The sequence below is a fragment of the Panthera uncia genome, chromosome C2 (genome assembly GCF_023721935.1).
Source record: "Panthera uncia isolate 11264 chromosome C2, Puncia_PCG_1.0, whole genome shotgun sequence".
Taxonomy (NCBI): domain Eukaryota; kingdom Metazoa; phylum Chordata; class Mammalia; order Carnivora; family Felidae; genus Panthera; species Panthera uncia.
This window is the reverse complement of record NC_064810.1, coordinates 22,085,773-22,107,711: the sequence shown is the minus strand read 5'-3', so window position 1 is coordinate 22,107,711 and position 21,939 is coordinate 22,085,773. Positions and strand designations below refer to the sequence as shown.

The 21,939-nt window shown below is 31.6% G+C and overlaps 1 protein-coding gene across 1 annotated transcript in view; it reads left to right on the top strand.

Annotated features, from left to right (window-relative positions):
• Nucleotides 1-21,939, top strand: part of NCAM2 (neural cell adhesion molecule 2) — a 219,847-nt gene that overhangs the window by 166,060 nt on the left and 31,848 nt on the right. Inside the window, exons 13-14 of the mRNA XM_049629156.1 lie at nucleotides 525-646; nucleotides 10,031-10,211. Of these exons, the coding sequence (XP_049485113.1) occupies nucleotides 525-646; nucleotides 10,031-10,211 (303 nt within the window). The remainder of the gene's footprint in view (nucleotides 1-524; nucleotides 647-10,030; nucleotides 10,212-21,939) is intronic.

The window sequence follows — 21,939 nt, the reverse complement described above, 5'->3', positions numbered from 1 at the left end:
ACATGTCTATTGATTGGATACTATAAAATTTCTGTATTCAAATCTGTATCTCGTTAAAAAAATACTCATCAAAGCAGATAAATAATAGCTAAACTATTATCTTTCCTGGTAAGTATATATCCTATATAGTTTGATAACTTCATATGTTTGTAGTAATACATATATACAAAATAGTTGCCAAAATTACATTAATAAATAGTATTGTGCACTGTTAATAACATGAGAAATAAAGCTTATGCTTGTATAATGCAATACTATTCTCAGAACATTTGCACATCAATATAAATAATATTTTGGTTCTCACGTATCATGATTTTGTCATGTCACTTCTAGATTTGTGAATGTTGCTGTTTCTTGGGTGGGGAGAAAGGATCAGGGTTTTATTACAACAAAGGGCAAGTGAAAAATGGTAAATTCAGGTTAAAATCATTTTTTTACGTGACAGTGTTCTCTTTATTGAAATTCAGTTTCTCTAGGTTTCTGAGATGTGTGTAAAAATCAAGGATGTTGTATTGCTTATTTAGGTGAACCAAGTCCTCCATCCATACATGGGCAGCCAAGCAGTGGGAAGAGCTTTAAACTCAGTATCACCAAACAAGATGATGGAGGGGCTCCTATTTTGGAATACATTGTAAAATATAGAAGTGTAAGTACCTTTTTTATTATCGTTTGTAAGATGTTTTCAAATTGCATTAAATTTGCATTCGATTCATTGACATATTGGGCGAGAATGCACATTAAGTAACAATGATAAACAGTTCTCATAGGAATTCGACTGCTAATTGTCCATTGCTGAAATTCATCATTGTAAATTGTGAAATACTTGCCTTTTCTTGGGTAAAATCGCATCATTGATCACCAGAATAATGACATGGTATAAATCCTGTGATTTTTAAACTTTGCAACATTTGAGAATGAAGTAACATTTTCCCCTTGTTTTTCTGACAAGTTTAGCAGGATATTTTCATTTTCCATTCTGCTTGATATTAGTAACTTCAAGCTAAGCCCCTGTTCTGAATTTTAGTTATTGTAGGTAATTATTTAGCTATTGTATCAAAATACTTACTTTATTTTCTTTATTTTTATGAATTAAGTTATTAATGCCTTAAATAATACCTTAATTGTTTGGTATTAATCATTTCATTAAAAAACAAATTAACCCTAATCAACATTTAACAAAGTATGGCCACATTGAGCTTGAGGAAGAAAGTTTTTTTTTTTTTTTTCAAGTTTAATAACACTAGCTAAAATGGGATCTTGGACAGCTAAGACCTGTCACGGGACTTAGATGTGTAGGAGATAAAAAACATCTTCTGGTGGCAGAATGGTAAAGAAAGTAGACCAGTGGACTTTGCCTTTGGCTGAAAATTATACCAAAGGCCACTAAAAGTGACTTCGCTTAACAACTTTGCCATAAGTACCATTCATTATTTGTGTCTGCTGTGGAATATGTTAAAAGTGAAACACAATTTTAAATTAAATTTTGTGAAGTTTATTTATTAACATTTATGATGATCCCTATAATGCAGTCTCAATTTTATGTTTATGCTAACTGGACGCTTATTTTAATACTTCCCTAGCTTATTATAGTCTTTTAAGTAATTGCTCCTTAATAGTATATTGATGAATCTTAACTATTTTCCCACAAATTCATAATTTTCTAAATTTAATAGTCTTTTTAATTCAAATATCTAAGTTTTAAAGGTTAGGTAAAAAAGGAGTTTGATTTTGAAAAACAAATTTAAATAATTAATTTCAGACATCAGCCTTTAAATTTAAGATTAATAGCCAGGACCCCTCTTTGTTGCAGGTTTCATGCTGGGAATGATGAGCAGCTGTGGGTGTTTTGTGGCTAATTGTCTATGAAGGCTTCATGCCTCTACCCTAAAATAGCTCTGAATGGCTCACCAGTCTTTCTATGAATTTGATTGTTTCATGCTACTCAAGCCAGGTTTCATGGCCATTCTTATTTGACCATCTGGAAACTCTTTGGAAGGGAAAGAGTCTCTATGGGTCATAGGCCTGAACAGAATTCATGAATTGGACTGGGAGAATAGACCTCACATTCAGATTGTGGCCCGCAATTGGGCCCAGAAGAATTTATGGCATAAAATACAGGTGGATGATAAGAATTTGTAGGTAATCCCAATAAAATTCCATGGTGAACATTGAGATGCAATAAGGAGTTATAAAAATATGTCTAACATATTTTCTATAAATGTAATTTTTACCTAAAGGTGAAGTTTGACATATCCTTTCTGAAGAGTTGGATATTGGAGGGGCGCCTGGGTGGCTCAGTCGGTTAAGTGTCCAAGTTGGTTAAGTGTCCAATCCAAGTCGGTTTGGCTCAGGTCATCATCTCGCAGTCCACAAGTTCGAGCCCCGTGTCGGGCTCTGTTCTGACAGCTCAGAGTCTGGAGCCTGCTTCAGATTCTGTATCTCACTCTCTTTGTGCCCCTCCCCCACTCACACTCTGTCTCTCTCTGTCTCCTAAAAATGAATTACCGTTAAAAAAACTTTTAAAGCTACGTCTCCTAACAAAGTCACATTGGAGGTTAGGGATTTAACATATAAATTTGTGGGGGGAACACAATTCAGTTCATAACAGTGGTTACCTGTCATGAATCCTGTGTATCTCAAAGGACACAGTATTGGCATTTTGAGTAGTAGAATAGTGGGCCATCCAGATATGTACCTCCCATTACAGAATGTTTAGTATCCTTGCCCCCACTCTTTATATTGCCAGTTGCGTCCCCGATCATTATTGAAACCAAAAATGTTCCCTAGAGCAGATTAAAATTGGAACACAGACAAATTTGATTTTCAATAAATTTGTACCTTCAATTCTTTTTCCCTTCTCTCCCCCTCCAAAACTAATAGTAGCAAAGCCCTGTTTCTGCTATTTACTAAATATCATTTTTTATCCTACCAGGAAAAGAAGGTTTCAGTCCCTACTCAATTCCATCTTACTTCTGTCTTGCCATACCCCTCCTCTTTCCAATCCCCAGCCCTTTCTAACTTTGAAAAAGTGCGAGAGGGTTTGTTTTTAAATATCATAATGAAAATAATTGGTTGCATAATTAAAACATAGCTACCATTGACTGATAATCAATGACTGTGTTATCAGACTTACTAGTGCTTTAGGATGGAACACTGTTTTAGCAACAGAATTTTAGGCTCCTATGGCAAGATTTATAAAAGTAATTCCTCTCCATCCTTTTGTGTTTCAGGGATGGCATTTCTCACACTAGAATATCTATTTTTATTTATTTGTTTATTTATACTATATATATATATATAGAGTATACATATATATATACATATATATATACTATATATATATATATATATGTATATATATATATATATATATATATATGTATATACCACTAGTAAAGTGAAGGGAAGTGGGAAACACAGTTATGGAATGACTAAGTCACTGGTCTAAAAGACACACCATAAGGAATAGGAAATGATATTGTAATAGAGATGTGATGTGTCTGGGAAGATGGTAGCTATACCTGCAGTAAGCATAGCATAATGTATAAACTTGTTGAATCACTATGTTGATTGAACGCCTGAGATGCATACAACATTGTGTGTCAACTGCACCAAAAAATAAAGTAATACTTTCTATTACTTTTTAATGGCCAAACTGAACCTTACAGAATGTGGGTAACTTGATGGGCATGGGGAACAGATATCAGAACATAAGACTTTATAATCTGAAGAGTTCTGCAGCACTAAGGGTTGAATTAGAATCTGCCTATGGAGATTATATCAGCCCCTCAGACACTGTCCCATCTCACTTCAGTTAGCCAACTCTGTGCCTCCAAAGTACAGCCATTCTGATCTACTTTCTCTTTTCCATATCATTTATGGTATGCTTTCTACTCCCACACATTGAAATAACTTCCATATTTCTACTTTTTTTTTCCTTCCTCCTCTTCCTTCTCCATCCTATAAATTTCAAGCTTTACAGGTCCAGTAGGAAATTCCATAATTCAATGTAGATTATGTTACTATAGCCAAACAATAGCAGATTTTAGGAAGGAACAGTTTTCTCCACACTTTCTTTCTCAACAGATTACTTCTTCACATTTAAAAACTTGCATGTTCAAGATTTGGTGGCTAGATATTTGTAGCAGTATTTGCCTTGATATTTGCACTTGTATTGATAGTAACAATTTCAGAAAGGTTTTTAATCATCTGTTCTCTTTGTATGATTCCAAGCCACTTCATCTATTTGTTTGTCAAACTCCATGCATTTCACAGTGGACTAAACTGCAGTTGAATAACTTGAAAAATTATATATCCATATTCAGTGCATGCTTTAATTGGATAACCTCTATGGAAACCAAATAGTGGAATTTAGGAAGTAAGCAACATCATAAGGATTTTTCACTTGACTGCTCGTTAGACATTATCTTTCAACTCCCCATGTGCATGGGACTAGATGTTTTATAATCTAGAAACAACAAGATCGAGTGTTGATTTCTAGCAAACACTGAATATAATTATTGAAGCTGCATTTCATGGGGATGAGGACAAGACAAATCATATCCTAATGTAGAGAATGTGTAACTTAATGTAGATGAGGAAACACATACTATTCTATGTTATCATATAGTAGATAGAGCACATGGCTTTCTTCAGTTACTCATTAAGAAGACAGAATTTATTAGAACAGAACTAGAGTGCTAAAAGCAGAATTATATGTCTCTGTGGATTCTTTGGGAAAATTAATGTCTCTAACAGTAAGTCAGTAGGATTAAACCATGTATTTGGAGAATAAAGACAAGCTTATTAATCTCATAATGTGTTTGGAAAAATGAAAGAAGTTACCTTATGTACAGAATATTTTACATTTATTTTGTAGAGTCAATGTAACTCCATATAATTTAATAAATAGTTTTTTACATGCTTCCATGAGTTTTTCACTGTTTTCTTCCTAATTTGATGATAGCTATGGGATCATAACTATCACTTAGTGTTCACATTAAATAAATTTCCTGAGCTAAGAAGGGCTAAAGAAAATTGGTTGCTTAAAATCAATTGTGAAGAAGTTACTTTAGGGACTAGCAACACTGCTCTAGCATATGTTTCTGAGTCTTAATTGACCTTCTTAAGCTATTTGGAGTCTGGAAGGTTGTATCTCAATGGCCATAGAAAGGAAAAGATAATTTTGAAAAAGGTCTTAAAATTAAAAAAATGTAAAATTGAATTCTTGTTGTTGAGATAACTTATTTTCTGATTAATTGTCAATAATATTAACAATTTATGATTAACTTATGTTTAGGTGAGTACTCTGAAATTTATTTAAAACCATCAGTATAAGTTTGAAATATTTTCAAATAATAACTATGGGCATTAAAGAGTCCTAAGATTTTGATAATTTTTCTTTGCTGCTAGTGAAGAGGATGGGTTTTATTCATCCTCATATTGATAACTTCAAAAAGACTACTTGTTACCTGAATGAATAAATGCATCAATGAATCAATGAGTAAATAAGACTCTGTTGAACAATTTTAAGTAATTGTATAACTAGATTAATAAATATGAGAAACAATGGATGCAAGAGAAAAAAAAAACTTGCACTGGGTGAATTTTTATGGGTTATGAGAACACAGAAGGTGATGAATAAGAAAATTAGATTTTAGTTTTCCCTAAAGAAACACATGGGTCATGGAGACTAGCAATAGATTAAGTAGTAGGGTCCAGTTTACAAAATTTTATCAAGCTTTAAGACATGAAACAAAGGCAATTTGAATCAGTTAGGATAATAGAAAAGAAAAATTGGAATTTTTAAAATATTTATTTTTGAGAGAGACACAGAAGCAGAGAGTGAGTGGGTTGGGAGTGGGCAGAGAGAGAGGGAGACACAGAATCCAAATCAGGCTCCAAGCTGTCAGCACAGAGCCCAATGTGGGGCTTAACTCATGAACCGCAAGATCATGACCTGAGCCGAAGTAGGTCACTTAACCCACTGAGCCACCCAGGCACTCCGAGAAATTACAATCTGAGCCAATTATACTTCAATTAAAAGGAAAGAAAGTAGAATTTGAAACTTTACTAAAACTCTCCAAAGTTTGTATCTTTTCAAATCACATTGGGGTGTATGTGTGCATGCATGAGTGTGTGTGTGTGTGTGTGTGTGTGTGTGTGTGTGCGCGCGTGTGTGTGTGTGTGTATGATTGCTAAATCACTTCTCTCATATTCAGAGTAATGAACGGAACTGTAGAGAATTCTGGGGCCCTTTGTAAAGTCATACAAGTATTGAATAGCTGAATCATTGCTACCAGGAAATCCAGGAACCAGAAACTACCTTATATGCAAACAGAAAACCTTAAAGCATAACACATGGGAGTCACAAGAACCTTAAAATCAATCTAGCTAGTATAAGCTCACCTCCTCTATTGCCCTCTGTTATTATATTTATTTAGTTTTCATTTAAGATGATGTTGCCCATATATTTCCTGAGACTTTAAAAAGGATGAGTGAATTACTTCCTGTTATAAATAAAAGCAGTCAGGAGTCCTCTACAAAAAACAAAACAAAACAAAACAAACAAACAAACAAACAAACCCTCTTTTATCTCTTCTCAGTTCTCCTCCCCATACAGTTATGGCAAATATTTCCTTGTATGCTGATATTACGATGTTAAAATAACTATTAAGGAAAGCTCTTAACTGTCATTTGGCAGTATCTATTTTCTGGAAAAAAAAAAGAAAAAAAAAGATTGCTTAAGAGAAGCTATATCAAAACAAAATGACCATTTTTCTTTCAGTAGCTGCCCTTCAACATTTAATTGGCTTATTAATAATAGCCCTATTCAGCAAATCATCTCATTAAGTTACCTAGGGGAACATTTTGCATCTAGATTATCTTAAATTATTCCCTAGGCATTTAAATTCTGTAAATTAGGCACTCCACAAATGGATAATTGAGATTTTGATACCTAGGGGAGTATTTGGTAACACCCACTTTAATTTTTTTCCTATTCCCTGGGAATAGCAATTAGGGGATTAAAAAGCCTCCTTGTCTAATGTTGAATGGAAAATGAAATTGACTTAAATTGGGGGAAATATTAGAACTCCCTTTGGTTCCTTATGCCATCAGTCCAACTATCTAAAGTGATGGAGGGGCTTTTAATTTATCATGCTAAGGGCTTCAACAATTAAGAGTTAAATGATGGGTACTTCAAAAGAGACTATCTGCATGTCTTGTGCTTGTCAGGAAGTTTCACTTCAAATTCTCAATTCCCAGAAATAGGCTTTTTGAGGATTACGTGAAGGACATGAAGTCTATCCATCCCTCTGAAGAATAAATTTTATCCTGGGTAATCCACCTCTCCACTAAGATTCAAAGCAAAACTTGATTCTGAATCTTCACAAAAATATTCATTCTCACCAAGATGAGAATAAAAATAGTTACATAGAATTTATGGAATTTATTGGAATAAAATGAAGGCTGTAGGGGAAACTCTCTACTCCTTTGTATACCTCTTGTCTTTATCTAACCTTTCAGTTCACCTGCTTCTCACCCCCTCCTTCCTATATACGGTGTAGAATAATCAGATTTTTATGTTATATAGGTTTTATTGAGTCTATGTATGGATGTATATGTATATGCACATATATGTATAATATCATCTAAAATTATTTTTGAATAAATGTTTTTAGCTTTAGGTTTTTGGTCAATACTTACAGTGTTTTTACATTTACTGAAAATAATGAACCTATAGTGTACATTTTTATATCTCTCAGTGGTTGTGCATCTTTCTGAGATTTTCAATCTGTGTTTATTTTTGCATCTATACTTCTGTGAAAGAAGATCGCTTCTTTTTATTAAGTAGGTTAAGACAAATGAAAAATGGCACTGGAGTTTGTTATTTCCATTGAGGGTGACATCACTTCCCCAGAGGAGACATTCCTAGTCCCTGTACTCTTTAATGCTCTTTAATGCTCCCAGAGCATCCTTGGTCTTTCAAAGAGCTCATTTCCTTATTTTGGACTGGCTTGTAAACTCCAAGGTGAGGGTATTGTATATGTCTTGTTCACTATTGTGTTCATAGTTCTAGTATAGCCCCACTCCCCAATAAAGGCTGAATGAACAATTGATGAATGAATTGAAAGGTGTTGGGAAAATCATGGCTATTTGGTACAGCTGTCCTAAGCATTTGAAAAGCACACCTTACTTCTTTTCTTAGCCTTGCTAGTCATTTAGTGACTTCCAGTTTACAAATATCCTGGCCCAAACTATTCGGTTTTCCAATGCTCTTTCAGTACATCTCATAATACCTTAAATAGTACTGGAAAACGATATATAAACTTAATCCATTGATAAGTTTCAAAAAGCAAAGGAAATGCTTCTTTTTTATCCTAAACTTTTAGGTGCTTTCCTGAAACCCATGGCTTCATTAGGGGTGTTAGTATCTTTAGTTTTAGAAGAGATATCAAAATAGGCTTTGTAATAGGTGGTGCAAAATAAAAAAAATTAAAAACTTCTATGTAACCAAAAATAATTAAGTAGGAAAATAGAGTCATTGTATGGCATCAAAATAATAATGTCTTCTTGTCTCCTTTGAATGGATAATTCATGTTTGTAGTCCATCAGTTTAATGTAGTCATGCATTTAACTTGATTTTGAAGCATAAATCCTCATTTTTCATCATAAATGCGGGAAACATTGTTATGCTTTATTGTTAAAGACACATTGTAAAATATTGGCCCAACATAAAGTAATACTGGGCTTGTCTCTGAGGTTAAAAGTATATAATATTTTCTACATGTCATTTATGTACCATCTATCTATCTATCTATCAATCATCTATCTATCTATCTATCTACCTATCTATTAATATGGCCAGGCTCTAATTTACTTACAATCATGTCTCTGGGAAATTCAAGTTTACAATTGCAGTAATGATTTATTAAAGACATCATTGTAGAAAAATATTATTTTATTTTCATGCAGTTATTATGAAAATAGGTTCTCCTTAATAATAGCTGTCATTAGTTAAGTGCTTATGATCCCTAAGGCCCTGGACTATCCAAAGTACTTGATTTTCCTCACTGCTCCCATATGAAAGCTGACAAAGGCAGCTGATTACTATTATTCTGTAATAGAGATGAGAGAAATAAAGCAAAGAAGTAAAGGAACTTGCCAGTGTTTAAATGGTTAACATGGCACAACCAAATGTTAACATTGTTTAAAATTGTTTAATTCATTAAATTATATATATATACATATACATATATATATACTCTTTACATATATATAATCTTTATATATAATTAATTAAATTATATATATATATATATATATATTAACTCTGTGTTAATTATAAGCATAGTATATTTTTCAAATAAAGGGTAATTGAAATATGTTATTTAAAGCATTTATTTTAGAAAAAGAATCAGGATTTAAGTGTAGTATGTTTAAGGGGAGCATAACTTTTTTTTTTCTGATGCTAGTAACATTTTTAACAGGTAATAATTTTTCTTATATGTTGTTATACTATGAATCTAAAACACCAGAATAATAAAAATACTAGTGGTAAATTACATATATAAAAAATATCCAGGCTACATTTTATGTCCCCCAACACACACCTCAAATTTTAAACAATAGTCTCTGGCAATTAATTTAATGGATATACTAGGCTTTTTCTATAAATCATGTTGAATGTTTTCTGTTTATATGACCAGTCAAAAAGTGGCTAAACAGCAAACTGATGTCTGTGAAATAAAAATAAAATCAACAAAGATGAATTATCAACCACTGAATTGTCAAGACTTAATTATGAAATCATCACCCTTTGGCTAAAATAAAAACATTACACTTTTTATAGAAAATTCTTAGAAATGATTTCATTGATAAAGCAACTTTATTTATCCCTGTCAATGGTAAAATATCTTTTTTGTTATTAATAAAACTATTTGTTCCACCTGAAGATAAATTAAATTTTTTAAAAACCACAACTTAAGTGTATGGGTATTTACAAAATGTATTTGTGTTGCCTCTACAGAAAGATAAAGAAGATCAGTGGCTAGAGAAAAAGGTTCAGGGAAATAAAGACCACATTATTTTGGAGCATCTACAGTGGACAATGGGGTATGAAGTTCAAATTACAGCCGCCAACAGATTGGGATATTCAGAACCGACAGTCTATGAGTTCAGCATGCCACCAAAGCCCAACATTATTAAAGGTAAGCAAAACTCTATGCTTTCTTAGGATGAAAACAAATAGGATACCAACTTTTTGCAACTCCTGTGGATTTTTCCTTAATATTCAATTAAGGAAAATTTTATATATCTTTGTATATATATAAAGATATTTTTATATATATTTCTTCTATAATTTTATAGAAGGAAGTGTAAATTCTGAGTTCCAATCATGATTATTGTGACATGTCTTACTCAAGATTTCCTAAATCATTCTTGCCACGGGGTTATTATTAACTTGTAAATACACCATGACAATTTCAGTGGTTGAAGTAGTGAGGAGAGAACGAACAGAGGGACAGGATGGAAGGTAAGAGTGAAGTGTCAAAAATCAGCATGAAAGACTTCTTCTGAGACCAGAAAATCTTTTGTAAAGAAGACAACATCTCTACCAAACACGTGAAGGCTGGTCCTTCACTTTTGGGAAAATGCAGTCAAAGATGACACCATCCATAACGGATCAAACAAGTTGAATTTAGAAAGATAGAATCAGTCACATAGTAAGGCAGAAACAGCCACAGAGGTAGCCCCAGAAAAAAACTATAACTAGAGTTTCAAGGAGGCTCACAACATTGCAGGACATGCTATATTGGTATTCACAGCACCCTGGTGGATTCTGACTTTATTAAGCAACAGTGCTTCCGTGATTATATGCTAGCAATACTATGAAAGTCCACAGGAAGGATATTAACATTTTTTTTTCGGATACATGCTATAGAGGTAAAGGTGCAAGAATTTGTCCTGATTCGTAGTCTTATTTAACTTTGAGTTGTCACATGGGTTATTTTTAACATTTATCAATACTTTAAATATATCTGTAATATTTACAGGTAAATTTTATGCAAATATGTATAAATATACGTAACATACATATATTCTTCATATGTATATATGTAGAGCTGAAAGGAGCATATTCATAAGCATTGCTTATTGAAGTCATATTAGAGTATCAGTATTGGTACATAACATTTTTGATACTGGGAAAAAATAGTTTGTCAGTTCAGTCATGCTCTTTAACACTTTTGTAACTTCAAATGGATATTAATCTCATTACTATGATTTTGTGATATCACACATCTGTTTTTAATTGAAAGCATCTTTATACAGTTAGTCTTTCTATTATGAAATAATTACTGTTGCTTATATGTTTTAAAAATAATTGATATTTTGGCTTTGTATTGGTAACATTGATTAATAAGTGCTTCCAAGTATAATTTGAAAGTAGGAAGTTGGGAGCATCTAGAACTAATTTTGATATCATGTTATAATGTTTTTTTGATTTACAAATCACGTTTGCATTTATTATCCCATTATCTCATTCATATATCTCTTAATCTGTATTGAACAAGGAAGACTTATACTCATTTTACAAATATAAATTTGGAAGGTTAAGGGATCTGTTCAAGGTCAGAGCTACTTAGTCATATGACAAATCCAATACCCTTATAAGATGATAGACCCAAGAAAAATGGTTGAATATGCTATCAAGTTCATTGTCTCTGTGAGTTTGATACATCAATAACTCTACAATTATAATGTTTTATGTTTGTAATAACTATCCTCTATGCAAATATCAGCAGCATAATATAAATATGATTCTGAATCTGAGTCAGAATCTTCAAAGGTGGGTTGCAACTGTGTATTCCCATTTTCCTAAATCTTTAATTTAGCTCATGTGTTTGGAGGAAATAACTGTTTTTATCAGGATAAAAATTAATATTGTATGAAGTTAGAAGGTGACATTTTAATAACAGTTTATAAGTAAAACACAAACTGTAAAACAAAGAATCAATTTTAGACAGGTTTGTTTATATTATACTTCCAGAGTCCTTACTATTTTATTAAAAAAATATTGTTAATAAAAAACAAAGATAGGTATGGACAATAGGGTAAATAAATAAGAATATATATATATACACACACACACACACACACACACACACATATATATACATATATGCATGTTTGTGTGTTTGTATATATATATACATCTATACACACACAAACATACATATATAGGCACAACAATATCTAAGATATATTATGATACATTTACTATAAAAACATATTTTGTTCCAATTTCAGAATCACATTGTGGGCAGGCAGTACCTAGAAGGAAAATGGAGAGAATTATGGTTTATAGTTTCAGCTTTGCTGTTGTCACTTAATTTCTCTCAATATGCATTTCCTCTTAGCCAAGCAAGTTACTTCTGGTTCTTCAATGGTAAAATTCATTCATTTGTTCCAGATATTTATTGGGGTTTTGCTTTGTGACAAGGACTGAAATGAGTATAAAGGAATGACCTGTGAAAAGTACAAAACTGGCCCCTGCCCTCAAAGACTTTACAGTCTAGTAGGGAAGATAGACATAAAATTAGCGTTAGAATAACCATTAACAATCACAACTAAGAGACAGGCTGGTGCCATATGCTGCCATGAGGGGGTTGGCAATTATACCTAACTTGTGATGGTAGGGTGGGGGTTAGGTAGGGGCAAGGGAAGCATTCCCTTAGAAAATACCTTTCCTGAAAAAACCCACAGGAAATGAGCCTTCTGGGGAAGGTGTCATATATGGAAGAAATCTCTAAAAGAAAAAAGAAATTGATCTGCTTTAGGAACTGAAAAAACATTACTGAAGAGAACCTGGAACCGTGTGAACAAAGATAAGGATAGAGAGGGACCTGTGACCCAGATAATCCCAGGTCTTCTGAAAACTACATAAACACTTTTAAAAGAGATCCTAAAAACAGTAAGAAGTCGTTTGAAACAGGGGTGTTATATGAATAGATAGGCATTATAGACAGATTAATCTTGCTCATATGGGTAAAAGAAAGAGATGGATAAACAGGAATGCTTGAAAAAATAATGATGGCAGTAGAAAAAGAAAGCCATGAATAAATCCTGGACACAATGTGTATTTAAGTTAAGCTTACACGTGTAATAGATTCAATTCAGTAGATATTGATGACTTTTGAGTTTCTTTTCAGTTTGGTATCCATTAAGTTTGAAATGTCAAGTAGTAGTTATATGTGTGTGTATAAAGATGAGAAGACAGTCATAGCTTGGAAATATACATTATGATGATAACATTAACAGGTGAATGGTATTTGAGGCCTGGGTGAGGATAAAATCATACAATGAGTAATGCCTTATCTCTATGAAAAAGCGTTGATGTCTGAAATACTCATTGATGTCACCCTAGAAGGGTGATGAGCGCAGCATCGATGTTCAAGGTGTACTTCTTGGGTTACTAAGGAATAGAGGATTAAGAGTTGTGCCCAAAGGAACTGTGATATTATACAGGAAGAGGAAACCACACCACCATACTCAGTGAGAGTAAGATGTTGTAGAATTCCTGGAAAAATAAGAAGACTGTAGCTATGAAGGTGAGCAGAGAGAGGAGGGAGGGGAAACAGTGTCAGAAGGACTTTAGGATGAAAAAAGCTGGAATGTGTTTCACAGCTGATGAAGCAGATCATGTGGTCAAGGAGAAGTCAGACAAAGCTATCTGAGAAGATAGGAGACATATTTCTTCCCCCATTAAACTGTGTTGCTGATACAAAGCAATTAGCCACTTCCTGGAAAAGGAGAAATAATAAAAGATTAATTCATCTTTAAGAATCCACTGACTGCTAAAGCCTCGTGGAAAGCCACATTAAAGGCATGCCTTTATAGTTTAAAAATTGTTCAGTTAAGCTGTAGAAGGTTTCATGGGGCGGTTTTAAAGACTATGATGGGTGATGGTGAATTTGGGAGCCTTTACACCCACAATATCCTATAGAGTTAGAATTACGTATTGGTAAAATGAGGAAAATGATCTTCATACATCTTCATCAAAGTTATTCTTGTGGCTTTATAATTTCTTATTCCATTTTAAAATAAATATTATAAATTCAAGCTCAAATCTGAAATGAGTTCTCTGTAATAAACTAGCAGACCTTAAGTCTTTTTATTCAAGTTTTAGAAGATGTGAACTTTACAAATTAATTTAGTTTTAATTCATTTTTGGTAGCATGCATTGTAAATTGTCTAAATAAGTTTATGGGCTTTTGAATTTAGAAAGTCATCGCTTATGTGCATTCCATGTATTTAATTTTTGGTAAGCAGCAGGCGAAATATAGAGTACATGTATTCATTGGGCTGAAGAGCTATTTTTTTAACAATATGCTCACCTTAAACTCATATATTACATATTACGTTGATAATAATGGTTTTTCTATGCATGTACATTAGTGGATACCACATGTCTCCATAGTTTATTATTGTGATTTAAAAGATACTTTGTGATAATAATATTTTCTCATTTTCACTCTCAACGTGTTTATTTTGGAAGATGTATTTGTTGATTTACATAGAAATAGAGTGCAAAATCACAATTGTATTCCCTTTTGGAATATTCATACAGCATAATTCCATCTCATTTATTTATAAACAATGAGAATATTGAATAGTTATTACAAATTAATTCTTATAAAATGATTATATATCTATAAACGAGAACCTGATAAAATGACATTTATTGGTTCCTTCTGTAATTTTTATTACTAAATATACTACTCTTTTAAAAATCCTTGGAGATGAATTTATTTTGAAAAGCATTTCCCACCATTTCTTTTGGTTTATGACATTTTTAATACCGGTTTTTTAACCAAAAAAAGACCATTTTTCTTTTAGTAATTGCTTCCTTTTTCTGATTTTGTTGCCTTGAATTGAACACATGTCTAATTTTAACATTATCAATATAATTTGATGACGAACAATTCCATTCATGCATTGTTTGGATCTGATGGTAAAACAATTCTATCATCTGAATTCAAGCCTGTAACGCATCTATGAGAGTTCCTCAAATATAAGAAGCTGACAAAGAAATTATATAAATCACCACCACTAAATAAATTGTTAAAAATGTTCAGGGGTGTGTGTGTGTGTGTGTGTGTGTGTGTGTGTGTGTGTGTGTTTACATGGTGTTTTTCATTATACTTCTAATGAACTGTACAGTAAAATTATTTTGATGGCACTCAGTCTAGTTCCAAGCCACACTAGTATACCCTTGCAGTTCTGAATAACTCAACATGAACACAGAAACAACACATTCAAGTGCATGACAAATGCAAACATGTTTTCTTAAAGTTAAATTTATGATCTATTCAGAACATACATTAGAGAAATTCTAAAACAATGGTGAAATTAAAGTTCAGTTAAAATTGGAGAGACCTTTATTTTAACTATTTGGAAATCTCAGTCAATGCTAAATATTAATACTATACCCAAAACAATATTCCTTTGAATTTAGCACATAATGAAAAAGTATATTTTCATGATCCTTTGTTCTCAAAATTATTTTTAAAGTGGTACAATGACATGTGTCTAGACCATGCTTATGGTCAGTTGGGTCAGTGCTCCTTGCTTCTACCCTTATGGCAAATTTCCATTATGAATATGTCATTTTCATGGGTATATCTTGGTAGTTTATTCATTGTTAAAAACGTAACTACTTTTATTAAATATTTCTTCTCAGATATGATGGTAGCAAAAAGTAATATCTGTAAACATTATAGAATATGATGAGTTCATATTTACAGTAGCAATGTGAACTTACCAGTAGCACAGTGAAATGACAGGTGCCTTCTCACTCATAAGTTGTATCTTCAATAGAGAATAAATAAGATACTTATTTCTAAAGAATCAATGACAGAACAACTGTCTGATTTATGTGAAATAAACTTTATTAATATTGAGACTCAGTTATGTTTTAAATATGTGACAACTATTTAGAAAAGTTGTATACAGATTTTAGCCATTCTTTTTCTTGTATCAAAATAATTTTTTTGTAGGAATTTGTAATGGCTTTGTGTAAATCTTGCATTAATTATTTTCTCTTTTTTTTCTTTCCCACTGTCACTTTTTTTCTTTTTCTTTACTTTCATGTTGTAACTCTACTCTTTTTTTCCTTAATTATTTTATTCTTATTCTATTTTCAAAAACAATTTCCGTCATGCAGATAAATGCTGTGAAGCGAATAAAGGCGAAAATGGAAGCCAGTCATGGCAGCTGAATGCTGCTGGGTTTTCTTTCATTATAGCCCTCAGTTTGTCTTGGATGTTTTAATGTTGCTGTTATATGATATTTCCTTTCATGCCCCGCAAATTTAAAAGGCTAATCTCATATTATGATGAAAGTTTTTCTGTGGTCCGACTAATTATGCATGTATTTCACTCATGAACAATTAGCCTATTTTCCCTTCCCCAAATTGTCAACCTTTAAAGTAGATAATTTGTCAGAAAATCACTGACAGAAATAGAATCAGGATTGTTTCTTCCAGGATGCAGTTCATTGCATAACTTGCTTCATTCTGAAGTTTCCTTTAGTTTCTAAAGTTGACCTTGTTAAATATCATGTCACTCTTACTTGGAATTTAAGCATTTGCTACGTCTAATCTTCTCTCATTTGATTATTTTGCAAAAATAATTCAATATCCATGACCATACATTGTATTTTATTATGTAGAATTGTGGATCTTTTATATTGGTTTTAATTGTTATTCTTTTAAATGTAAATTTCCAACTTTATGGACGTTTATAAAATTTCATGGTGTTTACCATTTATATACAACAAAAACTAATAGCTTTTATTATATTAGATATGTATCCGTACTGTGCTGCCTACTTTCATTTTTTTTGACCTAAAATATCATAAGAAATAAAAATGAAATAGTTTTCTTCTTTTAAATTTGAACACTAACTTTAAAATATCCAATTTAGTAATTTAAATATGAATGTGTTTAAAAAGTTGCACTCTGTTCACTGGATATGGATTGTGCTATGAGTTGGCATCGAGTATTGATTTTCTCACAACATATATGTATACTTCTTTATTACAACTTCCTGGACACAGAGTCAGTTTCTTTGTAAAGACCAGAGAGAGAAGCAAATATTTTAGCTCTTGCTTGCAAGAAGATGAAATTGAGATGAGGAGGTGTTACTACATTTTTCAGAGGAAGCTATATTTGAGGGATTATCACAAGCAATGATTTTAGTGTTCAATTTTCATTCATTATAAAATGAGAAAAGTGTTTTGTGTTTTTCACTTCTAGCCACACCCTGCCTAGCAAGTGATTCTTACTACTCATTCAGGACAATTAGAAAGCAAGCAGGTTTATGTATATGACAAGAGTGACCATACTAATGTGCGAAATTAAATTATTGGATTTTGGGCTTTGAGATTCACTCATCAAAAACTATTTATTTTGTTTCATGAAAGTATTCTTTTACTCCTTAAAACAATAGCTACAGGATCCTATAATGTAAGATCTAAAGCTAGATTTCTCTTTAGTAGTCTGTCATTATCTTTTCTAAACTCTGCTGTCTACTGCTGTCCTTTTTTCTTCTCACCTAGCAACAGACCTTTAGAATGCAGGAGTAACCCAGCCACAGATTAAACATGCTTTTGCTTCCTTCCTTTCTCTTCCACTGAGACAAAGGAATATCCAGACTTAAGCAGTTTGGGGCATGTTCTGTTTTTAAAAAGACCATAGCCAACATTTTAAAATTATTAATTAACCAATTATAAGTGCATAGTATGTCTATTTTTGGAGAAGATATGTAGATTTGTTGGTTACTAATATGTAGAAAGCGCTAGGAAAGAAAAGAGTTCCAATAACTCTTCGAGGAACAATATTTCCTGTTTACCATAATCTCACTGGACCTTTTCAAGAAGATAAATGTTTCCACAAGAAAGTCCGGTAGAAATTATGTAGGCTAGTATATGATATCAATATAATTTTGTGGAGAATATGGAATATGTCTTTCATAAGATAACAGAGTTGATTTTTTTTATTTAACATTCTACGACTCAAAGTAACCAACAGTGGTATGAAGAATGCTCAAAGTCAAGTTTACATGGTACCTGAAGTGATATTTTGACAGTTGAGAAAAGAATTTAAAATTAAAAATTTATTGTCTCAGCATAATTATTTACACTTATTAAATTCTTCATTATTCTTTGTAAACATCTCAGTACAGATCAACTTTTTTTCCTGAACTATATTTTAGGGGTGGGGAGGAGCAGAAAGAGAGGGAAAGAGAGAATCTCAGGCAGGCTGCAGGCGCCAGGCTCAGCACGGAGCCCAGTGTGGGGCTTGATCTCACAACCATGAGACCATGACCTGAGCTGAAATAGTAGGATGCTTAACCAACTGAGCTACCCAGGTGCCCCAGATCAAGTTTTTAATCCTGAAATTAATAAGTAATATTTCATTTGACCAAATGTTATGATTAGAAGAGCAGTTATTTTACAGTTCCGAGATATGCATAACTTCTTGAAAATAGATCTTCAGACATCTTAACATACAAGCTCTGTGTTTAGCTTATTTCCATGGGACATAGGAAAGCACAAAATTCTAAACAGTACAGCTAAAACAGTTCAATAAATGAGACCTTAGAGATTATAAATTATCTTCTCAGATTAAAAAAATCTTAATAAATATGTAAATGTTGCTAAATTATCTTTTTAAGTCTCTGAGTTTTAGTTTTGTTATATGCAACCATGTAATCTGACAGTCTAATTAGTATCTATCTATAGGTCTAAATAAAATAAAAATCCTTTGCCTGAAACATATAAAATGTGAACTGTGTGTTAAGGTAAGTTTTATGTTAATCATTATATATAATCAGAAGTATGTGTCTATGTCTGTTGATGTGTATATCATATCTCCAAATATTAAATCATTCCAGAAGTTTGTTTTGATCATGTTATACCGGTTATAAATTTAGGTTGATTTACTTAAGGATGATTATTGTATCCGCATATGGAGCATGAGGATTAACTTCTTATATAAACATGAATATCTCCTTGTTTTTCTCTTCTCAGCTCTTTACTTGTCTATCTTCTTGTCTCCTTTTATCATTTAGTCTTACTGTTTTTCTCTACTTCAGACAAAACTCTAATTATTTCTCAGATCACTGGCTTGCCAATACCATGGGCCAGATATGCCAACAGGCTATGCCTAGGAGATAGCAGTAAATTCTTTCTTACGAAACTTCTTACATGGGCAATTTAGGTCAATGGCCATTTTTCATCCTCTTTCTTCTCATATTAGTCATTGGGAATACTGTATTTTATAAATGCTACACTCCTACCGTTTCCAAAGAATTACACAGATGAATATATATGCATTCATTAGTGGTAGACATGGACAAGGTTAATATGTCTTATGGCTTTATTTTTTTTAATTTCTCTTTTTTTTTAGCCTAAAATATCTTAAGTGTTTTTTTTAATGCAATAAATACATATAGTCTGGACATTGGATTAACAGTTTTGTATAATTTTAGTTGTATATATAAAATGAATTCGTGCACAAATAATTTCATTGCAAATCGTTTTTACTATTAAATACACAGAATTTTTTTAAATTAAGAATTAAAAATACAAGTACATGCAGTACTTCATAGGTTGTATAGTTTGAGTCAAATGAATTTATGATTATTCATTTATATTTAAGAAAATACAGTATGTAAGACATAATTAATCTTTTTGGGATCTGAATGAACTCTTTTAGATATCTGAAAAGTATTTTATTTCTTAATATGGTATACATACCCTAAGAATGGAAAAGTAAATTTTAAAATTACAAATTATCTTGGTGATTTAAGATATTTATATCACCAATACAATCATTAAGTATGTTTGGGTTTAATTTTCAAGAATAATTAGGTAATGTTATGTATAATAATACTTTCAGTTTGAAGTAGTCGAGAAATCTCTCTAGTCATGTAAAATTATTGGAAAATTTCCACCTGTTTGGTTTTGGTTTAGATATTAGTAGCATTAAGAGCTTTAAATAGTGTGTTACAATACTACATAAATAAATATTATTTATAATCTTCTTTAGCCCTTATATGGTAATTTTACTTAATGAATATAAGATCATGAAGGTCATATCTAATTGTATCGTTTTATGTATTTTATTATGGCTCAAAACAACCTTTGAATAAGTACAAATGAAGTAGGTTTTCTCTAATTTTAGTTTGTTTCCTTGCTTCCTTCTTCCTTTCTTCTTTTCTTCCAATTCATTTTGTCTAATATTCTCTTTCTCTCTCCTATATTCCCTTTATTTCCCTCCTCTTTGTCTCTATTGCTCTGTCTTTCTCTCTTTTTCCCACCCCCTCTAGGTTTTGTTTCCTCCCTCTTAATTTCTGACCATGAATGAATAGGGTGTATTTTTTCTACTCCTTTTCTGTTGATGAACTGGTAAATTTTAAAATCTTAGCATTCGTGGTAGGGATATATATCAGAAAACCTTCAGAAAGGCTAATGCCTTTCTGCATTATTGAATGGATAGCTCAAATTTGCATATTTCACATGATTGGAGATGCAAATATTCTACAAACAGCCCTTGAAATCATTTCAATATAAGTTGAAGTTGGTAAAAATTCCATTTCCAAATCAGCTGTTATGTCATAAAAAATAAAGAGTATTATTTAATCACTATTAATACTATAATTCTAATTATATTAGAATTCAGAAGATATTAGCAAGTAAATTTTAAGAACTAACTAAACAAACAAACCAAATATCTTTCTAACATCTAATTAACCTGATCTCTTCTGGTTTACTATTTAAATTGGTAGAATTAAAATTTAGAGTTAACATTTTTTTAACTTTTAAATATAAAGCTGTAGTATTATTTCTTTCTCATTTATTGTACTTAAAAACTTGATGAAATACATAAAGGTTATAACACTATATTAAGCAACATCTCAATTCTTATCTAAGGTAAAAAATTCAGTAATCTTAAATCTAATTTAATTGTTCTGAAATAAGGCAGAGATAGGAGTTTAATACCAATCCTTTGTTTTCCAAATACCTTTGGTCTTATTATCTTATCTAAGATTATGAGCTGCTTAAAGATTTTTGGTAGTAATCCACTCTTCCTTTATGGCTATTAACTAATTTCACAGCCTGAATTGAAAAAAAGTGAAATAACTAAGGAAAACACATATGTGTAAGAGTACTATATCTATGCTGATCTGAACTGCAAACTGATGTCCCAATGGCTTCGTTGCTGGACTTTTATTTTACCTAATTTTTAAAGATAGGTTCATTCAAGTAGAATTAATTTTCATTTTAAGTATTAACTAATTGAATGTATTAAGTTTAGGTATATTGTAAAATTTCTTAATGTGTGTATGTTCAAGTTAAATTAACTTATTCTTTATCATTCCACTTTAATAAAAATATAAAAGTTACACATTGTGAACACTGCATATATTAAGAGATGGCATCTTTTTCTTAATTATACCATATTTATTTTTATTCTGTATGTGTACTAAATGGATACTATGAAATAAATCTCTTAGCTAACCTTTTTTTTAATGGAAGCAATTAAAAATTGCTATTTTAAGTAACATCCATGATTCATGAACTTCTTTCAGAATATTTTTAACTCACATCTTACACTGATTTTATGTATAACACTTGTGTTTTAAAGTGACTGTTTCTGACCATTTTAATTGCATTTGTTTTCATCATAGCTTATTTTCTTGAAAAAAAATGTGCGTTATAAATGTATCGTCTTCAATATCATTTCTTATTTAAAACCCCAACATAATATCCAGCACTATGTGTAATCCTATGCATGTGTTTCATAGTATATTAAATGTCATTTTATTTTCTGTACCTCTGTGTCTCCATTGTTGTAATAAAGAAAACTGA